At 40.0% G+C, this 25253-nt stretch overlaps 1 protein-coding gene across 1 annotated transcript in view; it reads left to right on the top strand.

The window, feature by feature from the left end:
• Positions 1 to 25253, top strand: part of LOC126236057 (probable ubiquitin carboxyl-terminal hydrolase FAF-X) — a 346675-nt gene that overhangs the window by 296043 nt on the left and 25379 nt on the right. Inside the window, exons 40-43 of the mRNA XM_049945098.1 lie at positions 11220 to 11320; positions 15643 to 15872; positions 18213 to 18415; positions 22426 to 22572. Of these exons, the coding sequence (XP_049801055.1) occupies positions 11220 to 11320; positions 15643 to 15872; positions 18213 to 18415; positions 22426 to 22572 (681 nt within the window). The remainder of the gene's footprint in view (positions 1 to 11219; positions 11321 to 15642; positions 15873 to 18212; positions 18416 to 22425; positions 22573 to 25253) is intronic.

Genomic DNA, 25253 nt, shown 5'->3' with positions numbered 1-25253 from the left:
AGCCAGAGCGAGAGCACCAGCAGCAGCGAGTACTGTTTGTATAAAGCGTTTATTTTGCATTTTGTTTACGACCTTCCACTAAGGAAGGGATTCTATTTGTGTTTATCTGCTCTGCATAGAAACTAACAGTTCTTGATCGTTAGGAGAGAAATTTATTTTGTACTTATTTGCTGCGCTTAGCTTTTAAATAGTTTTTCTGGGAAAACCTAGCATAGTTTTCGCGTCTCGTATTTCAGTGAGTGTTTCTTGATTATCAGAGTAGCTCATCAGAAGATTATCTTCGGAATTTGTCACCGTATAGAGTAGGGTAAACATAGTCATGTGTAGGGACTGTGGTTGTTGTGAGCGGACGCAAGGAGAATTGGCCACTCTTCGGGGGCAGGTGGAGGCTTTGTCTGTTAGGCTCATCGAGCTCGAGGCGCAGGCGTCGGCTCGTAGTGGCGTTGGGGCAACTATGGTGAGACCTATGCCTACTTCGGTGGCCTTGGAATCACATGGAACCCCTGATGTCGCTGCGTCTTCCGGCAGTGAGCATCTTACCGGTCAGCCATCACTCCAGGGTGAATGGCGGACAGTGGTGGGCTCGCGCGTGCCTGGCCGAAAGGCGAAGGTGGGATCTGGCCGCGTGGCAGCTGCCTTACCCCTTTCCAACAGGTACGGGGTGCTTCCTAGTGGTGATGACATCGTTTCCGAGCCACCACAGGATGCCTCGCCTGTTGGGCCAGTGGCCGATTCTTCGGCAAGGTCCCGACAGTCACAGAGGGCGGGCCTATTAGTTATAGGGAGCTCCAACATTAGGCGGGTTATGGAGCCCCTCAGGAAAATAGCGGGTAGGTCGGGGAAGAATGCCAGTGTGCACTCAGTGTGCTTGCCGGGGGGTCTCGTCCGTAATGTGGAGGAGGCCCTTCCGGCAGCTATTGAACGCACTGGGTGTGACCGGCTGCAGATAGTAGCACATGTCGGAACGAATGACGCCTGCCGCTTGGGTTCTGAGGCCATCCTTGGTTCCTTCCGGCGGCTGGCTGATTTGGTGAAGACAACCAGCATTGCACGCGGAGTGCAAGCTGAGCTTAATATCTGCAGCATAGTGCCCAGAGTCGATCGCGGTCCTCTGGTTTGGAGCCGTGTGGAGGGTCTAAACCAGAGGCTCAGACAACTCTGCGACTATAATGGTTGCAAATTCATCGACCTCCGTTATTGGGTGGAGAGCTGTAGGGCCCCCCTAGACAGGTCAGGCGTGCACTACACACCGGAAGCAGCTACTAGGGTAGCAGAGTACGTGTGGCGTGCACACGGGGGTTTTTTAGGTTAGAGGGACCCCCCCTTGGGCGAAACGATAAAATACCTGACGGCTTACCAGAGAGAACATCAGCATCGTTGATAAAGAACGTCCTTCCTCAGAGACCAAAAACAGGAAACGTTAACGTAATATTGGTAAACTGCAGGAGTATCCAGGGCAAGGTTCCTGAATTAGTATCGCTTATTGAAGGAAATAGTGCGCATATAGTATTAGGAACGGAAAGTTGGTTAAAACCGGAAGTGAACAGTAACGAAATCCTAGACACAGAATGGAATATATACCGCAAGGATAGGATAAACGCCAATGGTGGAGGAGTATTTATAGCAGTAAAGAATTCAATAATATCCAGTGAAGTTATTAGCGAATGCGAATGTGAAATAATCTGGGTTAAGTTAAGTATCAAAGGTGGGTCAGATATGATAGTCGGATGCTTCTATAGACCACCTGCATCAGCAACCGTAGTAGTTGAGCGCCTCAGAGAGAACCTGCAGAACGTCGTGAAGAAGTTTCGTGATCATACTATTGTAATAGGGGGAGACTTCAATCTACCAGGTATAGAATGGGATAGTCACACAATCAGAACTGGAGCCAGGGACAGAGACTCTTGTGACATTATCCTGACTGCCTTGTCCGAGAATTACTTCGAGCAGATAGTTAGAGAACCAACTCGTGAAGCTAACGTTTTAGACCTCATAGCAACAAATAGACCGGAACTTTTCGACTCCGTGAATGTAGAAGAGGGTATCAGTGATCATAAGTCAGTGGTTGCATCAATGACTACAAGTGTAATAAGAAATGCCAAGAAAGAAAGGAAAATATATTTGCTTAACAAGAGTGATAGGGCACAAATCGCAGAATATCTGAGTGACCACCATCAAACGTTCATTTCTGAGGAAGAGGATGTGGAACAAAAATGGAAAAAATTCAGAAACATCGTCCAGTACGCCTTAGATAAGTTCGTACCGACTAAGGTCCAAAGCGAGGGGAAAGATCCACCGTGGTATAACAATCATGTACGAAAGGTACTACGGAAACAAAGAAAGCTTCATCATATGTTTAAGAGTAGTCGAATCATAGCTGATAAGGAAAAGCTGAACGAAGCGAAAAAGAGCGTAAAGAGAGCAATGAGAGAAGCATTCAACGAATTCGAACATAAAACATTGGCAAACAATCTAAACAAGAACCCTAAAAAGTTTTGGTCATATGTAAAATCGGTAAGCGGATCTAAATCCCCTATTCAGTCACTCGTTGACCACGATGGCACCGAAACAGAGGACGACCGAAGAAAGGCAGAAATACTGAATTCAGTGTTCCGAAACTGTTTCACTGCGGAAAATCGTAACACGGTCCCTGACTTCAGCCGTCGCACGGACGCCAAAATGGAAAATATTGAAATAAACGATATCGGAATTGAAAAACAACTGCTATCACTTAGTAGCGGAAAAGCATCCGGACCAGACGAGATACCCGTAAGATTCTACAGTGATTATGCTAAAGAACTTGCCCCCTTTCTATCAGCAATTTATCGTAGATCTCTGGAAGAACGTAAAGTACCTAGCGACTGGAAGAAAGCGCAGGTCGTTCCCATTTTCAAGAAGGGTCATAAATCAGATGCGAATAATTATAGGCCTATTTCGCTTACGTCAATCTGTTGTAGAATAATGGAACATGTTTTATGTTCTCGTATTATGACGTTCTTAGATAATACAAATCTCCTTCATCATAACCAACATGGATTCCGCAAACAGAGATCATGTGAAACTCAGCTCGCCCTATTTGTCCAAGAAATTCACAGTGCCGTAGACACTGGCGAGCAGATTGATGCCGTATTCCTGGACTTCAGGAAGGCATTTGATTCGGTTCCGCACTTACGTTTAGTGAAAAAAATACGAGCTTACGGAATATCGGACCAGGTTTGTGATTGGATTCAGGATTTCCTAGAAGAAAGAACACATGTCATTCTTAACGATTCAAAATCTGCAGATGTAGAGGTAATTTCGGGAGTACTGCAAGGAAGCGTGATAGGACCTTTATTGTTTACAATATACATAAATGACTTAGTTGACAACATCGGTAGCTCCATGAGGCTATTTGCAAATGACATGGTTGTCTACAAGAAAGTAGCAACATCAGAAGACTCGTACGTACTCCAGGAAGACCTGCAGAGGATTAATGAATGGTGCGACAGCTGGCAGCTTTCCCTAAACGTAGATAAATGTAATATAATGCGCATACATAGGGGCAGAAATCCATTCCAGTACGATTATGCCATAGGTGGTAAATCATTGGAAGCGGTAACGACCGTAAAATACTTAGGAGTTACTATCCGGAGCGATCTGAAGTGGAATGATCACATAAAACAAATAGTGGGAAAAGCAGGCGCCAGGTTGAGATTCATAGGAAGAATTCTAAGAAAATGTGACTCATCGACGAAAGAAGTAGCTTACAAAACGCTTGTTCGTCCGATTCTTGAGTATTGCTCATCAGTATGGGACCCTTACCAGGTTGGATTAATAGAAGAGATAGACATGATCCAGCGAAAAGCAGCGCGATTCGTCATGGGGACATTTAGTCAGCGCGAGAGCGTTACGGAGATGCTGAACAAGCTCCAGTGGCGGACACTTCAAGAAAGGCGTTACGCAATACGGAGAGGTTTATTATCGAAATTACGAGAGAGCACATTCCGGGAAGAGATGGGCAACATATTACTACCGCCCACATATATCTCGCGTAATGATCACAACGAAAAGATCCGAGAAATTAGAGCAAATACGGAAGCAGTCGTTCTTCCCACGCACAATTCGTGAATGGAACAGGGAAGGGGGGATCAGATAGTGGTACAATAAGTACCCTCCGCCACACACCGTAAGGTGGCTCGCGGAGTATAGATGTAGATGTAGATGTAGATGTAATGCTTCCAAATCATTCAACGCAGTCTCAATGTGGAGACTCAGTGTGGCTAACCCCATAATTTCATTTTATGTAATGAGCCATTGTGGAGCATTGAAGACAGTAACTCGTATCCTGGTGGAATGCCCTCTCCTTCTGGCTCTCCATGGGAAGAGTGGTCTCCCAAATACTTTGCCTCTAATGGTGGTGGACAATTGCAGACAGTTGAATTGGTTGTCCGTTTTCTCCATGAAAGTGGTTTTTATTCTCAGATATAACATATTTTATTCTACCTTCAGGATGGAGTTGGATGGGATTGGAGCGTCTCCTGTCACTTGCTGAGGTCCCTCAACCCTGCCTCCTTCAGCGTCGGCCTCTGTTATCCACCTTTTGCTCTGTTTTAAATGCTTTTAGTTGAGGTTTGTTTCTTTTCCTGTGCACCTATTTCTAGTGACTAGTGAGTGCTGTTCCCCTCTTTTACACTTTCACTACAGTTGATTGGGTGTGGGACAGCTGTGGGTGGGGTGGCTCCTGTTGCATGCAGAGTCCATGGGGACACCCAACCACAGCCTTAATCATTTCTTTCACATCATATTACTATTGACAGTCCATCTGATATGTCACATTTTTAGTATTCTCACTTTTCCTGTTATGAATCTCCCAAGTTGAAGGCATTCTGTACTCTGTAGTTGTCTTCGTCCTTATACAGGTTGGAGAGGGGGGGAGATGTCTGATGTGGGTGAGGTTTCTCTTCCCACAGATCCCTTGAAGACACCTCCTCTGCTGTGACCTATGTCCAGCCCAATCCATATACTTCTCTATAAATTATTTCTTGGGACCGATGACCATTGCAGTCTGGTCCCTTTAATCCCACAAACCAACCAACCAACCAAATTATTTCTTGGCTCTAACATCAGTATTGCATTCAGTGCCTCAATTTTCCCATTCCTCCATACTTTTATCATCCATTACATTTCTGGCAGACAACACTAACTCTTTTCATGGTGTGGGTTCCTGTAGTAATGTCCTAGTTCATGAACCACGGGCAACGTATGAGTGGCCAAGTAAGTGGTCCCAACAGTCGGGATACCAGTTACTTTGGATTAAGGCTGGGCATCTCGGACATATTCTGAGTCGTGGGAACCTTTGTGCTCATACAGCAAAGACTACCAAATCCACCGGTTAGTCCCTCTACCGTTAGGGGTAAAACTCAATGGGATTTGGGGCAAGTAAGGTTAGCAACCTGCTTCCCTGGTACTTTAAATATGATGCTGGTAACAATCAGAGCAAAATGCCTCGGACCTTTGGAGGTGACTGAGTCCCACCTCTAACTGACAAACCAGGGACTCCTAAGATACGACTTGGCAAACAAATGGTAATGAGATGGGGAGCTATTAATATCAATGGGGGCTACTCTGGGAAGAAGGTAGAGCTGGCAGAGGCTGCAAGTAAGATGGGGCTGGACGTTTTAGCTATTAGTGACATTCGGGTAAGGGGTGAGAAAGAAGAGGCTTTACATCAGGAAAGAAATGGAACCCAGCGTAGTTGCAATAAGGTATGTAACCGAACGACTGATGTGGATAGATTTGACAGTGTCTACCAAGAAAATTAGGATTGTGTCAGTATATTCTCATTGTGAAGGGGCAGATCAAGATAAGATGGATAGTTTTTATGAGGCACTCAGTGATGTAGTTGTTAGAGTAAAGGACAAGGACAGTGTTCTGCTCATGGGTGATTTTAACGCCAGGATTGGAAATCGAACAGAAGGGTATGAAAAGGTTATGGGTAAATTTGGAGAGGATATGGAGGCGAACAGGAATGGGGAAACAACTCTTTGATTTCTGTGCCAGTATGGGCTTAGTAAGCACAAACTCCTTTTTTAAACATAAGAACATTCACCGGTATACTTGGGAAGGCAGGGGAAACAGATCTGTCATTGACTATATAATAACAGATCAGGAATTCAGGAAGGCTGTGAGGGACACACGTGTATTCAGGGGATTCTTTGATGACACTGATCATTATTTAATCTGCAGTGAAATTGGGATTGTGAGGCCGAAAGTGCAGGACGTCAGGTCCGTATGTAGGAGGATAAGAGGGGAGAAACTTCAGGATAAGGAAATCAGGCACAAGTACATAACAGCGATCTCAGAAAGGTACCAGTTAGTTGAATGTAGTCAATTACAGTCATTGGAAAAGGTATGGACAAGGTACAGGGACACAGTACTAGAACTGGCTAAAGAATGTCTTGGAACAGTAGTGTGTAAAGGAAGGGTGAAGCAAACAGCTTGGTGGAATGACACAGTCAAGGCAGCCTGTAAAGGGAAAAAGAAGGCGTATCAAAAATGGCTACATACTAGAACTCGGGTAGACAGAGAAAGTTATGTTGAAGAAAGAAACAAAGCCAAACAGATAATTGTAGCATCCAAGAAGAAATCTTGGGAAGACTTTGGAAACAGGTTGGAGACTTTGGGTCAAGCTGCTGGAAAACCATTCTGGAGTGTAATTAGCACTCTTCGATAGGGAGGTAAGAAGGAAATGACAAGTATTTTGGACAGGTCAGGAAAACTGCTGGTGAATCCTGTGGATTCCTTGGGCAGATGGAGGGAATATTTTGAAGAGTTGCTCAATGTAGGTGAAAATACGATCATTAATGTTTCAGATTTCGATGTACAATGGGATAGGAATGATGATGGAAATAGGATCACATTTGAGGAAGTGGAGAAAATGGGCAATAGATTGCAGTGCAATAAAGCAGCTGGGGTGGATGAAATTAAGTCGGAACTCATCAAATACAGTGGAATGTCAAATCTTAAATGGCTACACAGGATAATTGAAATGGCGCGGGAGTCGGGACAGGTTCCTTCAGACTGGACAAAAGTAGTAATCACATCAATCTTTAAACATGGAATCAGAAAAGATTGTAACAACTACACAGGTATCTCTTTAATCAGTGTTGTGTGTAAAATCTTCTCAGGTATTGTTGAAAGGAAAGTGCGAGTATTAGTTGAGGACCAATTGGATGAAAATCAGTGTGGGTTTAGGCCTCTTAGAGGTTGTCAGGACCAGATCTTTAGCTTATGGCAAATAATGGAGAAGTGTTATGCGTGGAACAGGGAATTGTATCTATGCTTTATAGATCTAGAAAAGGCATATGACCGGGTTCCTAGGAGGAAGTTATTGTCTGTTCTACGAGATTATGGAATAGGAGGCAAACTTTTGCAAGCCATTAAAGGTCTTTACATGAATAGTCAGGCAGCAGTTAGAGTTGACGGTAAATTGAGTTCATGGTTCAGAGTAGTTTCAGGGGTAAGACAAGGCTGCAATCTGTCTCCACTGTTGTTCATATTATTTATGGATCATATGTTGAAAACAATAGACTGACTGGGTGAGATTAAGATATGTGAACACAAAATAAGCTGTCTTGCATATGCGGATGACTTAGTTGTGATGGCAGATTCGATTGAAAGTTTGCAAAGTAATATTTCAGAGCTAGATCAGAAATGTAAGGACTATGGTATGAAGATTAGCATCTCCAAAACGAAAGTAATGTCAGTGGGAAAGAAATATAAACGGATTGAGTGCCAAATAGGAGGAACAAATTTAGAACAGGTGGACGGTTTCAAGTACTTAGGATGCATATTCTCACAGGATGGCAACATAGTGAAAGAACTGGAAGAGAGGTGTAGCAAAGCTAATGCAGTGAGTGCTCAGCTACGATCTGCTCTCTTCTGCAAGAAGGAAGTCAGTACCAAGACTAAGTTATCTGTGCACCGTTCAATCTTTCGACCAACTTTGTTGTATGGGAGCGAAAGCTGGGTGGATTCAGGTTACCTTATCAACAAGGTTGAGGTTACAGATATGAAAGTAGCTAGGATGATTGCAGGTACTAGTAAATGGGAACAATGGCAGGAGGGTGTCCACAATGAGGAAATCAAAGAAAAACTGGAAATGAACTCTATAGATGTAGCAGTCAGGGCGAATAGGCTTAGATGGTGGGGTCATGTTACACGCATGGGAGAAGCAAGGTTACCAAAGAGACTCATGGGTTCAGCAGTAGAGGGTAGGAGGAGTCGGGGCAGACCAAGAAGGTACCTGGATTTGGTTAAGAAAGATTTTGAAATAATAGGCTTAACATCAGAAGAGGCACCAATGTTAGCACTGAATAGGGGATCATGGAGGAATTTTATAAGGGGGACTATGCTCCAGACTGAACACTGAAAGGCATAATTAGTCTTAAATGATGATGATGATGAACATTAACTCTAGATGAGCTCTCTGATTGAGGGGCTGATGAGATTTCTGTTTAGTCCTTTAACCAGCAACCAACCAACCCAGTCAAGCGACATGCTGAATTATTGTATTTTTGTGACCTGCCTTCGCCCGGTCCAACACATTGCAGCCAATTTTTCCTTCATTATGAGAGAAGGAATCTGTTGTTCACAGGGTTAAGAGCACTGAAAAGGTGGCTGTACTGGGAATGTCACCTCTTGTAGCTTTCTGGTTTGTCTTTTGTGAATGTAACAACTTCTGAACTGAGTTACACTTCTTATACAATAGCATTATGTTTCATTTATTTAAGAATCTTTCTTACAATATCCCGATTTTGTAAGTTAAATGAAACTGCTATGAGTTAACATTATTGAATCATCTTCTCCTGTGTTTAGAAAAACATATAAGGCATTCTTTGTAAGTAGAAAAAGATCTTTCATCACATGTGCTTTAAACATAATCACTGCACCGAGAATGTAAAATGATATGCTGTGTAGTGTTGTGAGGAACTGTTATTGAGGTTGTTAATAAACTCTTAAATCAGACTGCTAACTTCTAGCAGCCATCTTTCTGTGCCAAAACTGCCACATCTATAGCTATTTTCTGTTCTTCATGGGCCTTCTTGCTTTCTGCCAGCATCAGTAGTAGCCTCTGTCAGTGGTACCAGGCCTCTGGTCTCTGATTGAAGCAACAATGTTGATCCATTATTAAAGAATACACTTGTAAGTAATGAATTTTAAAATAAAATACATTTGTTTTCTGTTTGAAAATTTCGAAATTCCCTCAGTTCTCATTCTTTCTTTTGTGCAAAGGGTTTTCTGGTGACAAAGGCACTAAAGAAAATGTATCAAAGAAAAAATAGAAGGGGTTGATAGAAAACATTTTTCTGAAACACTGGGAAAATTAGTACTCCAGACATATGGCGATTTTTACGTGGAAAGTTTTGAAAATTTGCATAATTGTGTTCTTTGATAAGCTGATAACAAATTCAAACTTCGCCATCTTGAATATTCCACAGAAATACAAGTTCAGTTTAAAAAATTCAGTTTCTTTCTTTTTTCCTCATTATTTAATTGTTTGAGCAACATCATTCAAGGCTACATTCCCTTCAAATTAGATGGTAGTGCATTTGAACTATACTGTAATTTATGAAATATAGTGAGAACGGTGATTATACAATGGTGTAACTAACCTCAGGAAGTTAGATGCAAGATACAAAATTCATTAAAATTGATTCTTGAGTCAGTTTTTGGAGTGTACATATTTCTTTAAATGTCTGTAAAGTTTCTTCTATTTTCTCATCAAGCTTATGTGCAGTGATTTTATTTCTTGCAGGAGGAAAATTCTTTTGACTTCTTTCATAGCTTCGCTGTGGTATCTCTTCTTTCTTGGCCACGTCACCTAGATTTTGAAATAATGAACTTTTCGTCTCTAGGTTGCTTAATGAAAAGGACCAAACTTAATATTTTTCTTTTGCGATAGTATTCTTCATATACGTGCACAGTTGTACATTACAACTGAAACACTTTTTCACATCTGTAATAAATTAACTTCTACTTATTATTCGTAAAAAAGCATTTTTATAGCAGCTTCCATAGTGTTTTTGAGAAGCAGTTCAAATCATATAATATAAAGTACATAATACTTCATATGATACCATATGGCTCTTAATATGGTATAAGCTACAAAGTAATTTAATTCTTATAATAATTATTCCATGACACAGAACATTTATGATCAAAGCACGTACAACATAGTGCAGATTTAATAAAAGTAAAGTTTAAAATACTATTTGTTTTCCTTCTTTCTTGCATAATTACTACTGACGGACCTTTTAGTGTTTGTCAAAAAGAGTCACATAATTTTAGATGTTAGCCTTCAGCAGGCACTGTACAATTGCATGAGACACTGTCGTGTGCTCCTCTCCTCCTCTGCCCCTGCCTCGTGTTGTGTGTTTTTACAGTTTCTTCTTTTGTCAATTCAATTGAGTGTCTCTAAAATCACTAATAAACACACTGAAAAGTATGTACACTCTCAGCCTAACATTGGGAGCTAATAATTCCTTCCTCATGGATGAGAGAGGGATGGAATCAACAAAATTAAAAAGGAAGAGTAGGACACTAAGATCCCAAGAGAATAAGGACACTCATGTTGTGAGGAAGAGGGGAGACAAAGATCTTAATCTTCACCTGGAAAATCCAGACTGGAATGATGATAATATTATGAAAAGGGTAGAGTGCCCCTTACCATGTACAGGAGATGTTGAATTGCACACAGGCCAACAAAAAGACTGTGCGTGGCAGCTTATCCTTTTCATAATACTGTCATTAGTCTTCATTTGTCCTCACAACAGGTGGCCCCCCATCATCCTGGGATCAAAGGATATCATGAGGATCAAAATTGTAGAGAACTTAGCCTTGTCTAACTTAATCTGATTGGGATTTGAAACATGCATAGTTTTTGAATTATTAGCCAGAAAAGAAGAAAACTGTCTTTTGTATTTTTTAATGTTTCCAAGGAACTAAGCAAACTCTCAAAACTTCCCCAAAACATTCCATACAAATCACTTGCTGGTGATATTACAAGTGGGCTACAGAGAAATCAATTTGAATTTAATGTGGTTATAGCTTTTGCGTTTCTGATATGGTTACAGATGTCTAATGTTGCTTTTGTTATGGAGGCATTCAACCAGTATGCCCCAGAATAATCAGAGAAACATAAATTTAATCTGTATAATAAAAACAATTTTTTATTCCAGGGTGTGCTGCCATTGCCAAATCCTTATGGTGATCCAGCTTGTCCTGATTACATCATGCCTATTCAGCCACAAGCAGCAGAGATTCTTTTTGGTAGGACAAGGTTGGTTTCTAGTTATATTGTACATTATCTAGCCCCCTACATTACACTGATGCTGCATGTGCCGTGCGGGCAGAGACAGAGAATACTATGCAGTGTCACCAGTGTGCCAATCAATACTGTCGGTCCAGCTCTCCGCTGGCAGCTGAACGGTGTGCAGGCACTCACATGCACCTAGCAATATTGTTGTTTTTAAGAGTTTCACCATTCCAGTGAATAGACAGTGCACCTAGCATAGAACATTCTATTTTACACTTTAATTTTACATTTCTACCAGACTTTGTGAGCAATGCGTCTCACTGTTTTTGTGAGTTACAAACTGATCTTGATACTGTTTATGCAGCTATACAGAAATAAATCATTTTTCATTGTTATCCACTATCCATTTTATTGAAACAAAACTGCAACAGTGGTAGTGTTTCCTGAGTTAAGAAGTGCTTTCTTGAATTTGTCGTAGGTCTGAACTATTTGACAAGTCACCATAAAATTTTTCATTCGTATGACCATGAACATATTGCTGCATGAATTAAAGTACACAGAAAGCAACTATGATATAATGGCCACAAAAGTGAATAATTTACTTCTGATTTAATAGTGGTTTTGTGGACAGTACAGTTGTCAACCACCACTTTAGCGCCATCACCGATGGCAATGAAGGGGACGTAATCCGGAATGATTTAGAGAGCACGAGCAAAATATTTTCCACAAGAGAAGAAGACAGCAATGAGAGTGAATTTTAGTTGCAGTTTGGCTCTACAAAAATTACAAGTGACAAAATATAGCAAAGTATACCTGTCCCAACCATGTCAGGTACTCACAGTAAGAATAAATGTGGAACTAAACAAGAAAACATGATTGATCATTGTGTAATAATATTGAAATATGTCCAGATAAAAATATAAAAATATAAAAAAATTACTGTGTCCTCGGAGGCTTTCTTCGTGGCAGGACTGAATAAAATCTTCTTGGTTTTCAACCTGTGTGAGAATAAAATTCTCAACCTATCGAGGGCTAGTTTTACTTCTGATGACAGTGGTGGAGCTAACCATGGAAAGCTTGAGAATTTTATTCAAATTGACCCAGCGTGAAAGCTGAGAAGATTTTATTCATAAAAAGTTTACGGTGTGTTGCTCTGCACAGTGACATTAACTTCAATTATTTTTTAATATCTGCTATGTTGATTGTATACTACTGCTTTATATATTCAAATGAACCTTATGAACTACTCATGTAAATAATGTATTTGTATCAACAGTGTAGAAAAAGAAATATTGCTACTTAACTGTAAACATCAAGTTGCAGACAGGCACAATTAAGACACTTGCAATAGCTTCAGGCCACAGCCTTAGTCAGTAAGAGAGAGACAAGTACACGCGCAATTCACACGCAAACCCAAGCAAGTACACACACACACACACACACACACACACACACACACACACACACGACCACCAACTCCAGCATCTTGCACTGGAATGTCAGATGTCTTGTAATAGTGCCTGCCTGCAACTTAACGTGTCTTCTTTACTGTAAGTAGTGATCTGTCTTTTCCTACATTGCTGATATTCCTACCTGGAATTTCCATTGTTTGATTAGTCTTGTACTTGCTCAGTTTCATCATAACAAGAACAAAACAACTGATTTTGTGAAATTTGAAAAGCTATTTTCCTGTACACTCTCATGAGTTATATTCAATCACAAATAAATTATAAAATACATAACTTCAACAATTGATTCTTGGTACTAATAATATGCAGTGCACCCATGAAGGCAGTAATTAGTTTACTAATAACCAAGTTCATGGCTGTATATTGGTACAATCATCTACACTGTCCAACTGTGATGAAATTGACACATGAAGGTTTATTATGAAGTATGCATGCCCATTCCCGGGGGCAAGGAGGACGAGGCCCTCCTGTAGCTCTAAGGCAAAGAAAAGTGTAGTGTAGTGTAGTGTAGTGAGGTGTTTCTCTTTCAAGAAAATGATTGAAAAGTCATTGTTATGCAGGTTTTTAACATAGTCATAACGGCATGTTTTGTATACCTACTTAGTAGACGCCATTAATCTTCCAAAATATTAAGAATGCTCCACACTCCCAAGTCTAACCCCCCACCATCTACAAACTATCTTATGGTCCCCAGTGTTATGAAGGGACTCCATAATGCAGTCCCTACTAATTTCCTGTTGACAATTCTGGGCCTGTAATTTTTCTGCCTGCCGTAGGCAATCTTCGCATGCAGAAATTGTGATGCTGCAAATCACTATGTGCATACGACTCAACATCAGCAGTTTAAAAATATTATTCTTCTCTGAGGTGTAAGATTTCAACTTTACCCATATTGTCACAATGGGATTCATGTTGTTTACCGATCTCATCTTTTTTATTGGTAAGGTATGCAGCTTTATTGGCATTGAAAATCAGCAGCAATTCTGCTCTTGTTTGTGGTATTTTACATGGGATGCTATTGCTTGATAACTCAGCAATATCATCAGCTTTTGTAACATGGGATTAGGGACTTTTTAGGTGCATTGAGTGAGTAGAAACTGACATTGCCTATCAAAATAACAACATAGGTGGAGGGATGGCAACAATATTTTGTAAACCATTATTTCAACACATTGTATATCATCTCACTGTGGTAATCCTCAGGACTCTTCGGGTTTTTAAGTTTTAAATATTAGCTTACTCTGAAGAATAAATGCTGTGTCCTCTGACCCTGCAGGTACAAGAATAGGTAACCAGCTGTACCTACCGGAACTTGAAACACCACAAGTCCATCACCTATTATCCAACACATTGTGCTGGATTGGTTCTGGTTCGCATATGTTTCGTCTCAAATCTACTGCAGTCTTCTTGAAAGTACAGTTGGCAGCCACAATATTGCTTCTCTCTGTAAGGAGATATTATGATGCCAAAAGCCCACACCGAGCGAGATGGTGCAATGGTTAGCACACTGGGAGGATGATGGTTCAAAAATCTGCATCAGGTCATCCTGATTTAAATTTTTCGCGATTTCCCAAAATTGCTTCAGGCAAATGCCGGGATAGTTCCTGTGAAAGGGCACCGCCAACTTCCTTCCCTATCCTTCCCTAGTCCAATGGAACCGATGACCTCACTGTTTGATCCCTTCCCCCCCAAATCAACCCTTCAATCAAAAGCCTACGTCCTTTAATATTCTTAGCATGATAAGAGTACATCAACTGTCATTAAAATCCAAATTCTGTTTCATTTCTGAATCTAAATTTTCTGTTATTGAATATCCCCTTCTCCAATACGTATCCAATATTGTACGACGTTTTGATGACTTGAGATATTCATGACAAAACATGTGGAATGCCATCGTGAGGAATTTGTCTACTACTTGACAATAGTCATTTGCCTTCTGCACTTGGCACAAAGGCTCTTTTTATGTGAAACATTTTGGGACATCCAGATTGTACAAGAAGTGACTTCGGCTAGTTTCTAAACTGAAGCAATTAATGATTATGAAAAGGATAGATTGCTACTTGTAAGGATGATGTGTTGGCTTGCAGACAGGCACAACAAAAATGCTATTACCCACTGAACTATTGGCCAAAGCCATCTCCAGAAAAGAAAGGGAAACATACATTCCTACAAGCAGGCAGTCAGCCCAGATCAGCCGGAGATAGCAGCCATGTGTGTGTGCGCGCGCGCGCCCCTCTCTCTCTCTCTCTCTCTCTCTCTCTCTCTCTCTCTCTCTCTCTCTCTCTCTGTGTGTGTGTGTGTGTGTGTGTGTGTGTGTGTGTGTGTGTGTGTGTGTGTGCAAGGCTTTGACTCGAGGCTTAGTGTATAAACAGTCATTTCGTACTGTCTCTCTGCAACTCAGCATGTCATCCTTACAATGAGTAACAATCTGTACTTTCGTAATTGTTGTTACAACCTGGACTTTCCATTGTTTGAAGAGACAGTGATGAACTGACATCTGTAAGTGGAATATAAAAGTAGATGAAATTTATTAATTTTGTTTGTCCATGCACAACTGCATAGCTGAAGATCAATCAAGGATCTGTAACACTGTGGTCTCCCTTTCCGTTAAGCATTACTATGCTATTGATATACATTCATGTTCAGTTCTCAGCTCTACAATCAGCAAGATGTCATTGGAGTGGTGGTCTTTCAGCTGCTGTATCTGGGTTAACCACTACACAGAAGTCCAATTTAATTGAATTCTTACTTGTTGGCAAGCTTTGTATTAAGTCCACAGTTGTTGGTGTTTGTGAACGAATATCGTATTAAGTGTTAAATGTTCACTTGTTTCATGGAGATACATTTTTTTTATTTACTCGTTGATAATTTTCACAGCTATATAAAGAAAGTAATTGAAGATGCAAATCTCTCGGAAGAGACAGTAAAACTACTGCAGTTTTGCTGCTGGGAGAATCCTCACTTCTCACGTATTGTTCTGAGCGAGTTGCTGTGGCAGATAGCCTACGCGTACTGCCACGAACTGAGGCATCACATGGACCTACTGTTGAGCATGCTACTTATGGAAGACTCTTGGCAAACACACCGGATTCATAATGCACTGAAAGGTATGCATTTAATATATAGGTTAGTTCTTCTTCTTTGTTTATGTGAAGAACATCAATTGCAAAAGTGTAGTAAGTGCATGACACATTTAAACACGTCCACAGCTCATGGTCTCACGGTTGTGTTCTTGCTTCCCGAACACGGGGCCCTGGGTTCGGTTCCCAGCGGTAGGGTCAGGGGTTTTCACCTGCCTCTAGATGATTGGGTGATTGTGTTGTCCTCATCATTTCATCATCATTCATAAAAGTGGCGAGACTAGGCTGAGCAAAGTTTGGGAATTTGTATGGGCGCTGATAACTTCACAGTTGAGCTCCCCACAAACCAAATATCAACATTTAAGCATGCAATGTTGATGACTTTATGCCAGTCCATTTGCAGCAAACAGAAACAATTTTCATCTTCTTTTTGGAATCTGGTCAGTAGTAGATGTTAAATGTACGGTTGACGTAAATTGTGCTTGGCTGTTTCAGCAAAGTACTTGGGCCCATTGCTCTGTTCCTCCCTATGCTCTCCTCCCCCTCTCCTCCATATATGTATGAGACACGTGAAGAGTGATCAAAGAGTAACGGGAATTTTTGTTTTTCTTAAAGAATCTTTTTTTACTCGTAAGCATCAATTTTACCTCTTTCAAACATAATATGCTTGTGCCACCAGTTTTTCCAGTCTTTGAAGCACTTCTTGAACTCAGTTTTTGTTATGGTGTTCAGCTTCTTCGCTGACTCTGTTTTCATCTCGTCAATAGTGGCAGAACGACATCTTTTCATGATTCTCATCATCCTTGGGAATAAAAAGAAATGGCAGGAGACCATGTCCAGCAGGTACAGTGGCTAAGGTAACATAACGGTTTTGTTTTTTGCCAGAAAAATCACAAACAAGCATTGAAGTGTGAGTGGGAGAATTATTGTGATGCAATTTCACTAGTGGTTTCAACATAAACAAGCATTGAAGTGTGAGTGGGAGCATTATTGTGATGCAGTTTCAGTAGTGGTTTCACCACAATTCTGGTCTTTTTCTTCGGATTGCTTCACATAAACAGGTAGTATTCCTTATTGACTGTACAACCATAAGACAGGAACTCATGATGCACTGTTTCATTATAATCAAAGAAAAACAGTGCGAACCACCTTCACATGTTATTGAACTTTATTTTTTTCCATTCTGGGCTCTTCATGCAGTTTCCAGAGTTTCCACTAGGACAATGGGGCGTTGGTTTCGACGTCATACATATATACCAACATTTTGTCAGCTGTTATAACCTTCTTGAGATATTTTAGGTCATTGTCAAATTCATCATAAAATCCTGAGCAGTGTCTACATGACATTAGTTTTGTTCGAAATTCAAAAGTCTTGGAACAAACTTAGCTGCTACATGTTTCATGCAAAAAAATAAAAATAAATAAAAAATAAAAAAACTTTAAAAAAATGCTTGGCTTGAGCCAAAGGGGTACACTCCGGGCTTGAGCTGAAGGGTACACTCACATCACCGCAACCTCTTTGATGGTGATTCAGCAATTTCCCAGAGCCATTATCTTTACTTCTTCCACATTCCACATTGTTGTCAGTAAAAGATGTGCTTGGCGTCCAGAGTTGTCGTCATCTTCAGCATCTTCTTAACACTCTTAGAAATGTTTGTACCACTTTTGAACTCTTGTCTTAATCATTGTAGAGTTGCCAACATTTCAACTGTGATGCTGCACTTCATTCCATATTTCAAGCAAAATTTAATGCAAATTCTTCAATCCATCTTTTTCGAAAGTAACAATTCGCCGAGCATGTAACCTTTTTGACTGTCAACAGTAAACTAAATGTTAAAAATGGCTGAAAAATGTGTGTGTATGTCGGGAAACGTATTTCCATTGATCCAAAGTTCTTCTGTTTATCATTCCAAGTTAATTCCACTACTTTTTCATAACCCGAGTAATAGGGGTACAAACTATTTTTTTTATCTTTTTTTTTATTATTTTGAACATTTAAACCAATTAGGTTTCGTAGCACACCCATGAGTTGCTACAAAAAAGGAATATGGAAATATCATCAGTCTCTTTTTAATTTTTATAATGATCATAGCCATTGAACATGCAGTAACCCATGTTTGTGACTATTGCAGAAGTTGAGAGAGACAGTGAATTGGAAGAGAGCTAATTGTCTGCTATGATTTTTAATGTTCAGTTTCATTTATATGCTTTGAATTTTAATTTTTCTTAGCAGAAAAATTTTATATGCCACAGAGTTATGAATGGCAATATATTTTCAAGGATTCCAGTGCCTTCATTGAGTGGTATTGTTACTTGAAATCCTGTATATATTTTGAAGAAACACTTCTTTTTTAAAAAATTTTACAGGTGTTCCAGAAGAACGGGAAGGTTTATTTGATACAATACAACGTAGTAAAAACCATTATCAGAAACGAGCATACCAGTGCATAAAGTGCATGGTTGCCCTCTTTTCCAAATGCCGTGCAGCTTTGCAAATGTTACATACAAATGGAGAATTGAAGAGGAAATGGGCACTAGCTGTTGAATGGTTGCAGGACGAACTTGAAAGGGTAAGATGTTTTAGAAACTGTATGAAATAAGAGTAGGAAAAACTCTACATTCCAGGCAGCAGTAACGGACCTGTAAACGAACAGGAGACTAAATGAACTCCATGTTTGAGAACTGCAGATTCCTTCATGGCAGGACTTCAATGATTGAAAGGGACAAGATTTTTTAGGGCTTAACTGACATTTCATTGATATGTTGGGAGTGAAAATGGTGCAGATGTGTCTGTGGAGGGTAATGGCACACTGTCAAGTCTTTGATATGAACACTCCAAAAGTTTAAAAAGAGGCTTTCCATTTGAAAACACATACACCTGTGGTGTACTTCGTAGAGGGTACATTGTGTATGGTATCACTTCTACCCTTTCCTATTTCAGTCACAGATCTTGAGCAGGAAGACAAGTGATTTGTAAACATCCACACAAACTTGAATTTATGAAACATTACTATTGTAGATATTACACTAGCTGCACATGCGGGGACATACTCATCGTGACTTAGTTTGAAATGCATACTTTTAGAATTTTGGGATAAGCCTTTTAGTGCATTTTCCAATAGTGTGTGTTGAACAATTATTGGAGTAAGTAACACTATCATTCAGTTTAGTTCCTTCTGTGAACTTGGCTGCTAGAGTATGTAAATGCTCTGAGACTTCTATTGATAATATCTTTGTAGACAAATCTAGGGAAAAAAAGTCATATCACTAAACCAATAGTAAATGGACTATCTGATAATGACTTGCAGCATCTTGTGTTAAATGTTGAAACTTGTCAGGATAAAAAATATATTAAATCTGAGTGCAGGAAAACAATAAATAAGAATAATAAATAAGTCAGAAATTGAGAAATTCAGGAAATTGCTCAAAGACATAAAGTGGACAGATGTTTACAATACTTCTGACTCAAATGGAAAATACAAAGCATTCATTAATAGAGTTACCTCCTCTTTTGAAAATTGTCTTCCTCTAAACGTAACTCAGAAGTCAAAAAATAAACCATGGATTACACAAGGATTAAAGAAATCATGTGGGACAAAGAGGAGACTGTATCTACTATCTAGGAACAGCTCTGATGTTAGAATTGTAATGCATTACAAAGAATACAATAAAATATTGAAGCAAGTACTCCATATATTGAAGCAGCTTTATTATGATTATTACATCAGGCAAAAAAATTAAAACTGTGTGGGATATAGTGAAGACAGAGACAGGTGGGGCCAAAATGGAAGAGGAGATACTCTAAAAATAAATGAGACTTTGGTAACAAATACATGTAGTGTTGCAAACCTCTTAAACAAGTACTTCATTTCTGTTACTGACAGCTTGGGGTTATCTGGTTCAGTGAACAGTGCAATGGAGTATCTGAGACCAGTCTTTAAAAATAACTTCAGTAAAATGGAAATGACACTCGTGTCTCCCAAAGAAGTAGCATCCGTCATAAAATCCTTAAAATCTAAGTATTCCAGTGGGTATGATAACGTATCAATGAAGTTAATCAGAGTGCTCACCCGAGTTGAGTTCTCTCTTAAGTTATTTGTGCAATCAGTCTCTTATCAGTGGAACTAAAATATGCTGAAGTTAATCCTCATTACAAGAAGGGGGATAAAGAGATACCATCAAACTGTCGACCAATTTCACTTTTGCCGGCTTTCTCAAAAATATTTGAAAATGTTGTGTTCAAGTGTCTCCTTAAGCATCTGATTGCAAATAATAAATTGTCTAAGTCACTGTTTGGATTTCTTAAGGGTTCTGATATAGAGAAAGCTATTTATACTTACAGTGAGAATGTACTTAATTCATTAGATAATAAATTAGAGGCTACTGCCATTTTCTGTGACCAGTCAAAAGCCTTTGACTCTGTGAACTACAGCATTCTCTTAAGTAAATTAGAATATTATGATGTCACCAGCAGTGCTGTGAGATGGTTTGGGTCTTACCTATCTAACAGGAAACAAAGGGTATCATTGCAAAATACCTGTGCAGTATGCAGTCAGTCTTCATCTGACTGGGAATTAATTACATGTGGTGTTCCTCAAGGTTCCATCTTGGATCCATTGCTTTTTCTCGTGTACATTAACAACTTCTCATCTGTTACGTTGCCAGATCCTAAGTTTGTTTTGTTTGCAGATGATACAAACATTTCAATAAGTGGCAAGCCAAGTACAGATTTAGAAATAGCTGTTAATGAAAGTTTCACTGACATTAATAAGTGGTTTAAAGCTAATTTATTGTCATTAAACTTTGAGAAGACCCACTATATGCAGTTCAGAACCTGTAAGAGAATTCCTCCCAGCATATGTATAACATATGAAGACAAGCAGATTGAAGAGGTTGAAGTGTTAAATTTCTGGGATTACAACTCGATAATAAATTCAGTTGGGTCGGACATACCACAGAATTGCTTAAGCACCCAAGTCTGTTTTTGCAGTGAAAATGATGTCAGATGTAGGAGATATAAATATAAAAAAACCTTGCATACTTTGCTTACTTTCATTCTATTATGTCATATGGCATCATATTCTGGGGTAACTCATCAAACCGAGCAAAAGTTTTTAGGGTGCAAAAGCATTTTATAAGAATCATTTGTGGTGTAAATTAAAGAACATCATGTAGAATCCTGTTTAAGGAACTTTGTTCTAACCACTACTCCTATACTATTTATTCCTTAATGAAAATTTTTTGTAAGTAATACATCTCTATTTCCAACCAATAGCTCAATACATAGTATCAGTACTAGGAATAAGAACAACATACATAAAGACCTAAAAATCACTTACCTTGGTCCGAAAAGCGTTCCAATATTCAGGAACACACGTTTTCAATAAATTGGCAGCAACCATTAAAAACTTAGTTTCAGATAAAGCACATTTTAAACAGAGTTGAAAGACTTTTTGATAGACAACTCCTACTCCATAGATGAATGTCTTAACAGAGACTGTTAAGCCAGCTGAAGTAAAAATATCTGTTAGATTTCAGTTTTGACAGCACTTGGTCACAACAGTCAAGATTAGGTATTTTGTGTATGATAAATTTATTAATAGTGCAGAACAGTGTTTCATTCTGTCAGTATTAATTCTGTAAATATTAGCTGTTCCAGTTTACCGCATTGTGTTCACCTATTTCGACAATCTCCTGACAAATGGTCAGGGTAGTAAGTATTATATTTAAATGTTTTATGTTTTTTATGGTATACTTTCTGACATTTTCCACACCCATGAGAGTCATCTCATTTCTTGGGTCCATGGAGTGAAAACTGAATCTAATCTGAACATTTCTTTGACACTCTTAACAACTTACAGCTCCGTGGCTCATTATGCATATATTTTCCACATAATCTCCTGGAACAATGAGCAATAATCGATGCTCAATTACATAATGTTTTGTAAGTGGTCTTTATTGAGTCTTTTGCTACCAACCCATACATTGACTATATCTATATTGCTACCCTGTACTGTAGCACTCTTGAAGGATATCTTGGATACCACCATATTAAAAGTGAATGTAAATAAATGTTTGTTATGAAATTCGTATTTCACGATTATACTATATTCTGATTAAAACTACTCTTTAATTGATATTTGTGATGTGGCACTACATGGTTGCCACATCTGCTGTCATCTGGTTAAGCTTCAAGAAAAGGGAGCAGGCTGCCACCATGAGCAGAGCACGTCTTTCCTGCTGCAAATGGGAGTGTCTGACAACTGACTGTATGTGGACACTGCTCTATTCAAACTCTGCAGATAGACTGATGTTTTGTTGTGTCACATTGGAAACGACAAGCAGTTCACATGTGACATCACGAGCTCTGGGGAAACTAAACTACATAGCTTGTGCTGTTAACTGAATTTAAATCTGTGTATAGTGGTCTTATGTACAATTCATAAGTGAATCTTTCCCTAAGTACTAACTGAATCAGTTACCATAATGTTAGGACAAAATTTAATTTCTTTTAAGTAAAAGTTCATCAGTGTAAGACTAATGAAAGTGTCGGTAATCTTTTTGTAATCCTTTGTTTCAGCGGCCTTATCCACCAAATGCACAATATAGTTACAATAATTGGTCACCCCCTGCCCAGTCAAATGAATCCACCAATGGCTACTATTTGGAGAGGTCAAACAGTGCCAGGAAAACGTTGGAGAGAGCTTGTGAGCTTTGTCCTGAAGAGGTAATTTGACATGTGCTCAGTCATTTATAGACACAATTAATTTGACCATAGAAATGTCATGTATCACAATAACTACATAATAGTAGATGTAATAATTGTTGTTGAGTAGGTAGGGTTACATGACGAGACCACTACAGTGTAATCTCAGTATTGTTCTACTGTGTGTGTGTGTGTGTGTGTGTGTGTGTGTGGAATGTTATTTCCACGCGGGAAAAATATATCTAAAAACAAAGATGATGTGACTTATCATACGAAAGCGCTGGCAGGTCGATAGTTTTGTCTCTGAATATGTCTACTTGTGTCTGTATATGTGTGGATGGATATGTGTGTGTGCGCGCGCGCGCGCGAGTGTATATCCGTCCTTTTTTCCCCCTAAGGTAAGTCTTTCCGCTCCCGGGATTGGAATGACTCCTTATCCTCTCCCTTAAAACCCACATCCTTTCGTCTTTCCCTCTCCTTCCCCTCTTTCCTGATGAGGCAACAGTTTGTTGCAAAAGCTTGAATTTTGTGTGTATGTTTGTGTTTGTTTGTGTGTCTGTCGACCTGCCAGCACTTTCATTTGGTAAGTCACATCATATATATATATATATATATATATATATATAACAGAGGGAAACATTCCACGTGGAAAAAATCCTTCATGAAATCCTCCCCACTCCGCCAAGAGTGTCTTTCCGCCGTCCACCTAACCTTCGTAACCTGTTAGTTCATCCCTATGAAATCCCCAAACCACCTTCCCTACCCTCTGGCTCCTATCCTTGTAACCGCCCCCGGTGCAAAACCTGTCCCATGCACCCTCCCACCACCACCTACTCCAGTCCTGTAACCCGGAAGGTGTACACGATCAAAGGCAGAGCCACGTGTGAAAGCACCCACGTGATTTACCAACTGACCTGCCTACACTGTGATGCATTCTATGTGGGAATGACCAGCAACAAACTGTCCATTCGCATGAATGGACACAGGCAGACAGTGTTTGTTGGTAATGAGGATCACCCTGTGGCTAAACATGCCTTGGTGCACAGCCAGCACATCTTGGCACAGTGTTACACCGTCCGGGTTATCTGGATACTTCCCACCAACACCAACCTATCCGAACTCCGGAGATGGGAACTTGCCCTTCAGTATATCCTCTCTTCTCGTTATCCGCCAGGCCTCAATCTCCGCTAATTTCCAGTTGCCGCCACTCATACCTCACCTGTCTCTCAACAACTTCTTTGCCTCTACTCTTCCACCTCGACTGACATCTCTGCCCAAACTCTTTGTCTTTAAATATGTCTGCTTGTGTCTGTATGTGTGGATGGATATGTGTGTGTGTGTGTGCGAGTGTATACCTGTCCTTTTTTCCCCCTAAGGTAAGTCTTTCCGCTCCCGGGATTGGAATGACTCCTTACCCTCTCCCTTAAAACCCACATCCTTTCGTCTTTCCCTCTCCTTCCCTCTTTCCTGATGAGGCAACAGTTTGTTGCGAAAGCTTGAATTTTGTGTGTATATTTGTGTTTGTTTGTGTGTCTATCGACCTGCCAGCGCTTTTGTTTGGTAAGTCTCATCATCTTTCTTTATTTTTATATATATATATATATATATATATATATATATATATATAGGGGGAAACATTCCACGTAGGAAAAATATATCTAAAAACAAAGATGATGTGACTTACCAAATGAAAGTGCTGGCAGGTCGACAGACACACAAACATACACACATTTAAAACCCACATCCTTTCGTCTTTCCCTCTCCTTCCCTCTTTCCTGATGAGGCAACAGTTTGTTGCGAAAGCTTGAATTTTGTGTGTTTGTTTGTGTGTCTATCGACCTGCCAGCGCTTTCGTTTGGTAAGTCACATCATCTTTGTTTTTAGATATATTTTTCCCACGTGGAATGTTTCCCAAAGATGATGTGACTTACCAAACGAAGCACTGGCAGGTCGATAGGCACACAAACTAACACAAACATACACACAAAATTCTAGCTTTCGCAACCAACGGTTGCTTCGTCAGGAAAGAGGGAAGGAGTGGGAAAGACGAAAGGATGTGGGTTTAAAGGAAGAGGGTAAGGAGTCATTCCAATCCCGGGAGCGGAAAGACTTACCTTAGGGGGAAAAAAGGACGGATATACACTCGCGCGCACACACACATATCCATCCACACATATACAGACACAAGTAGACATATTCAGAGACAAAGAGTTTGGGCAGAGATGTCAGTCGAGGCGTCAGTGCAGAGGCAAAGGGAGATGCTCCAGCTTGTTGGATTAGCATTCTCCATCACCAAACATGTCTTTCACATGTGCAATGGCATAGGCCTGTAGCGAGTCCATGTAATTTTCAGCATTCTCTGTATGCTCAAAAAAGAAAGGTCCAATCACACCAATTGCTGGTAAACAACACCCCACTGTAACTCCTGGGAACTCCTGGTAACTTCACATGGTGTTCCAGTCTCACATGGGGATTCTCAGGTGCACAGTGGGTACAATTCTGATGATTAATTGAACCATTTAACTTAAGTGGCCTCATCACCCCAAACAACTTCGTATGGGAATTATTTTTCCTGTGCGCGTCTTGCTCGATATCACTCACAAAATTCAGTTCTCCACTCCTGATCGTCCTCATTCAGAGCACAGAGTAATCTAGGAACTTTGGACATGCTTCGAAATGGGATGCATACTAATTTTTTGGAC

The sequence above is a fragment of the Schistocerca nitens genome, chromosome 2 (assembly GCF_023898315.1).
Source record: "Schistocerca nitens isolate TAMUIC-IGC-003100 chromosome 2, iqSchNite1.1, whole genome shotgun sequence".
Lineage (NCBI taxonomy): Eukaryota > Metazoa > Arthropoda > Insecta > Orthoptera > Acrididae > Schistocerca > Schistocerca nitens.
The sequence above is the reverse complement of the archived record's forward strand: the minus strand, read 5'-3'. Positions and strand labels throughout refer to the sequence as shown.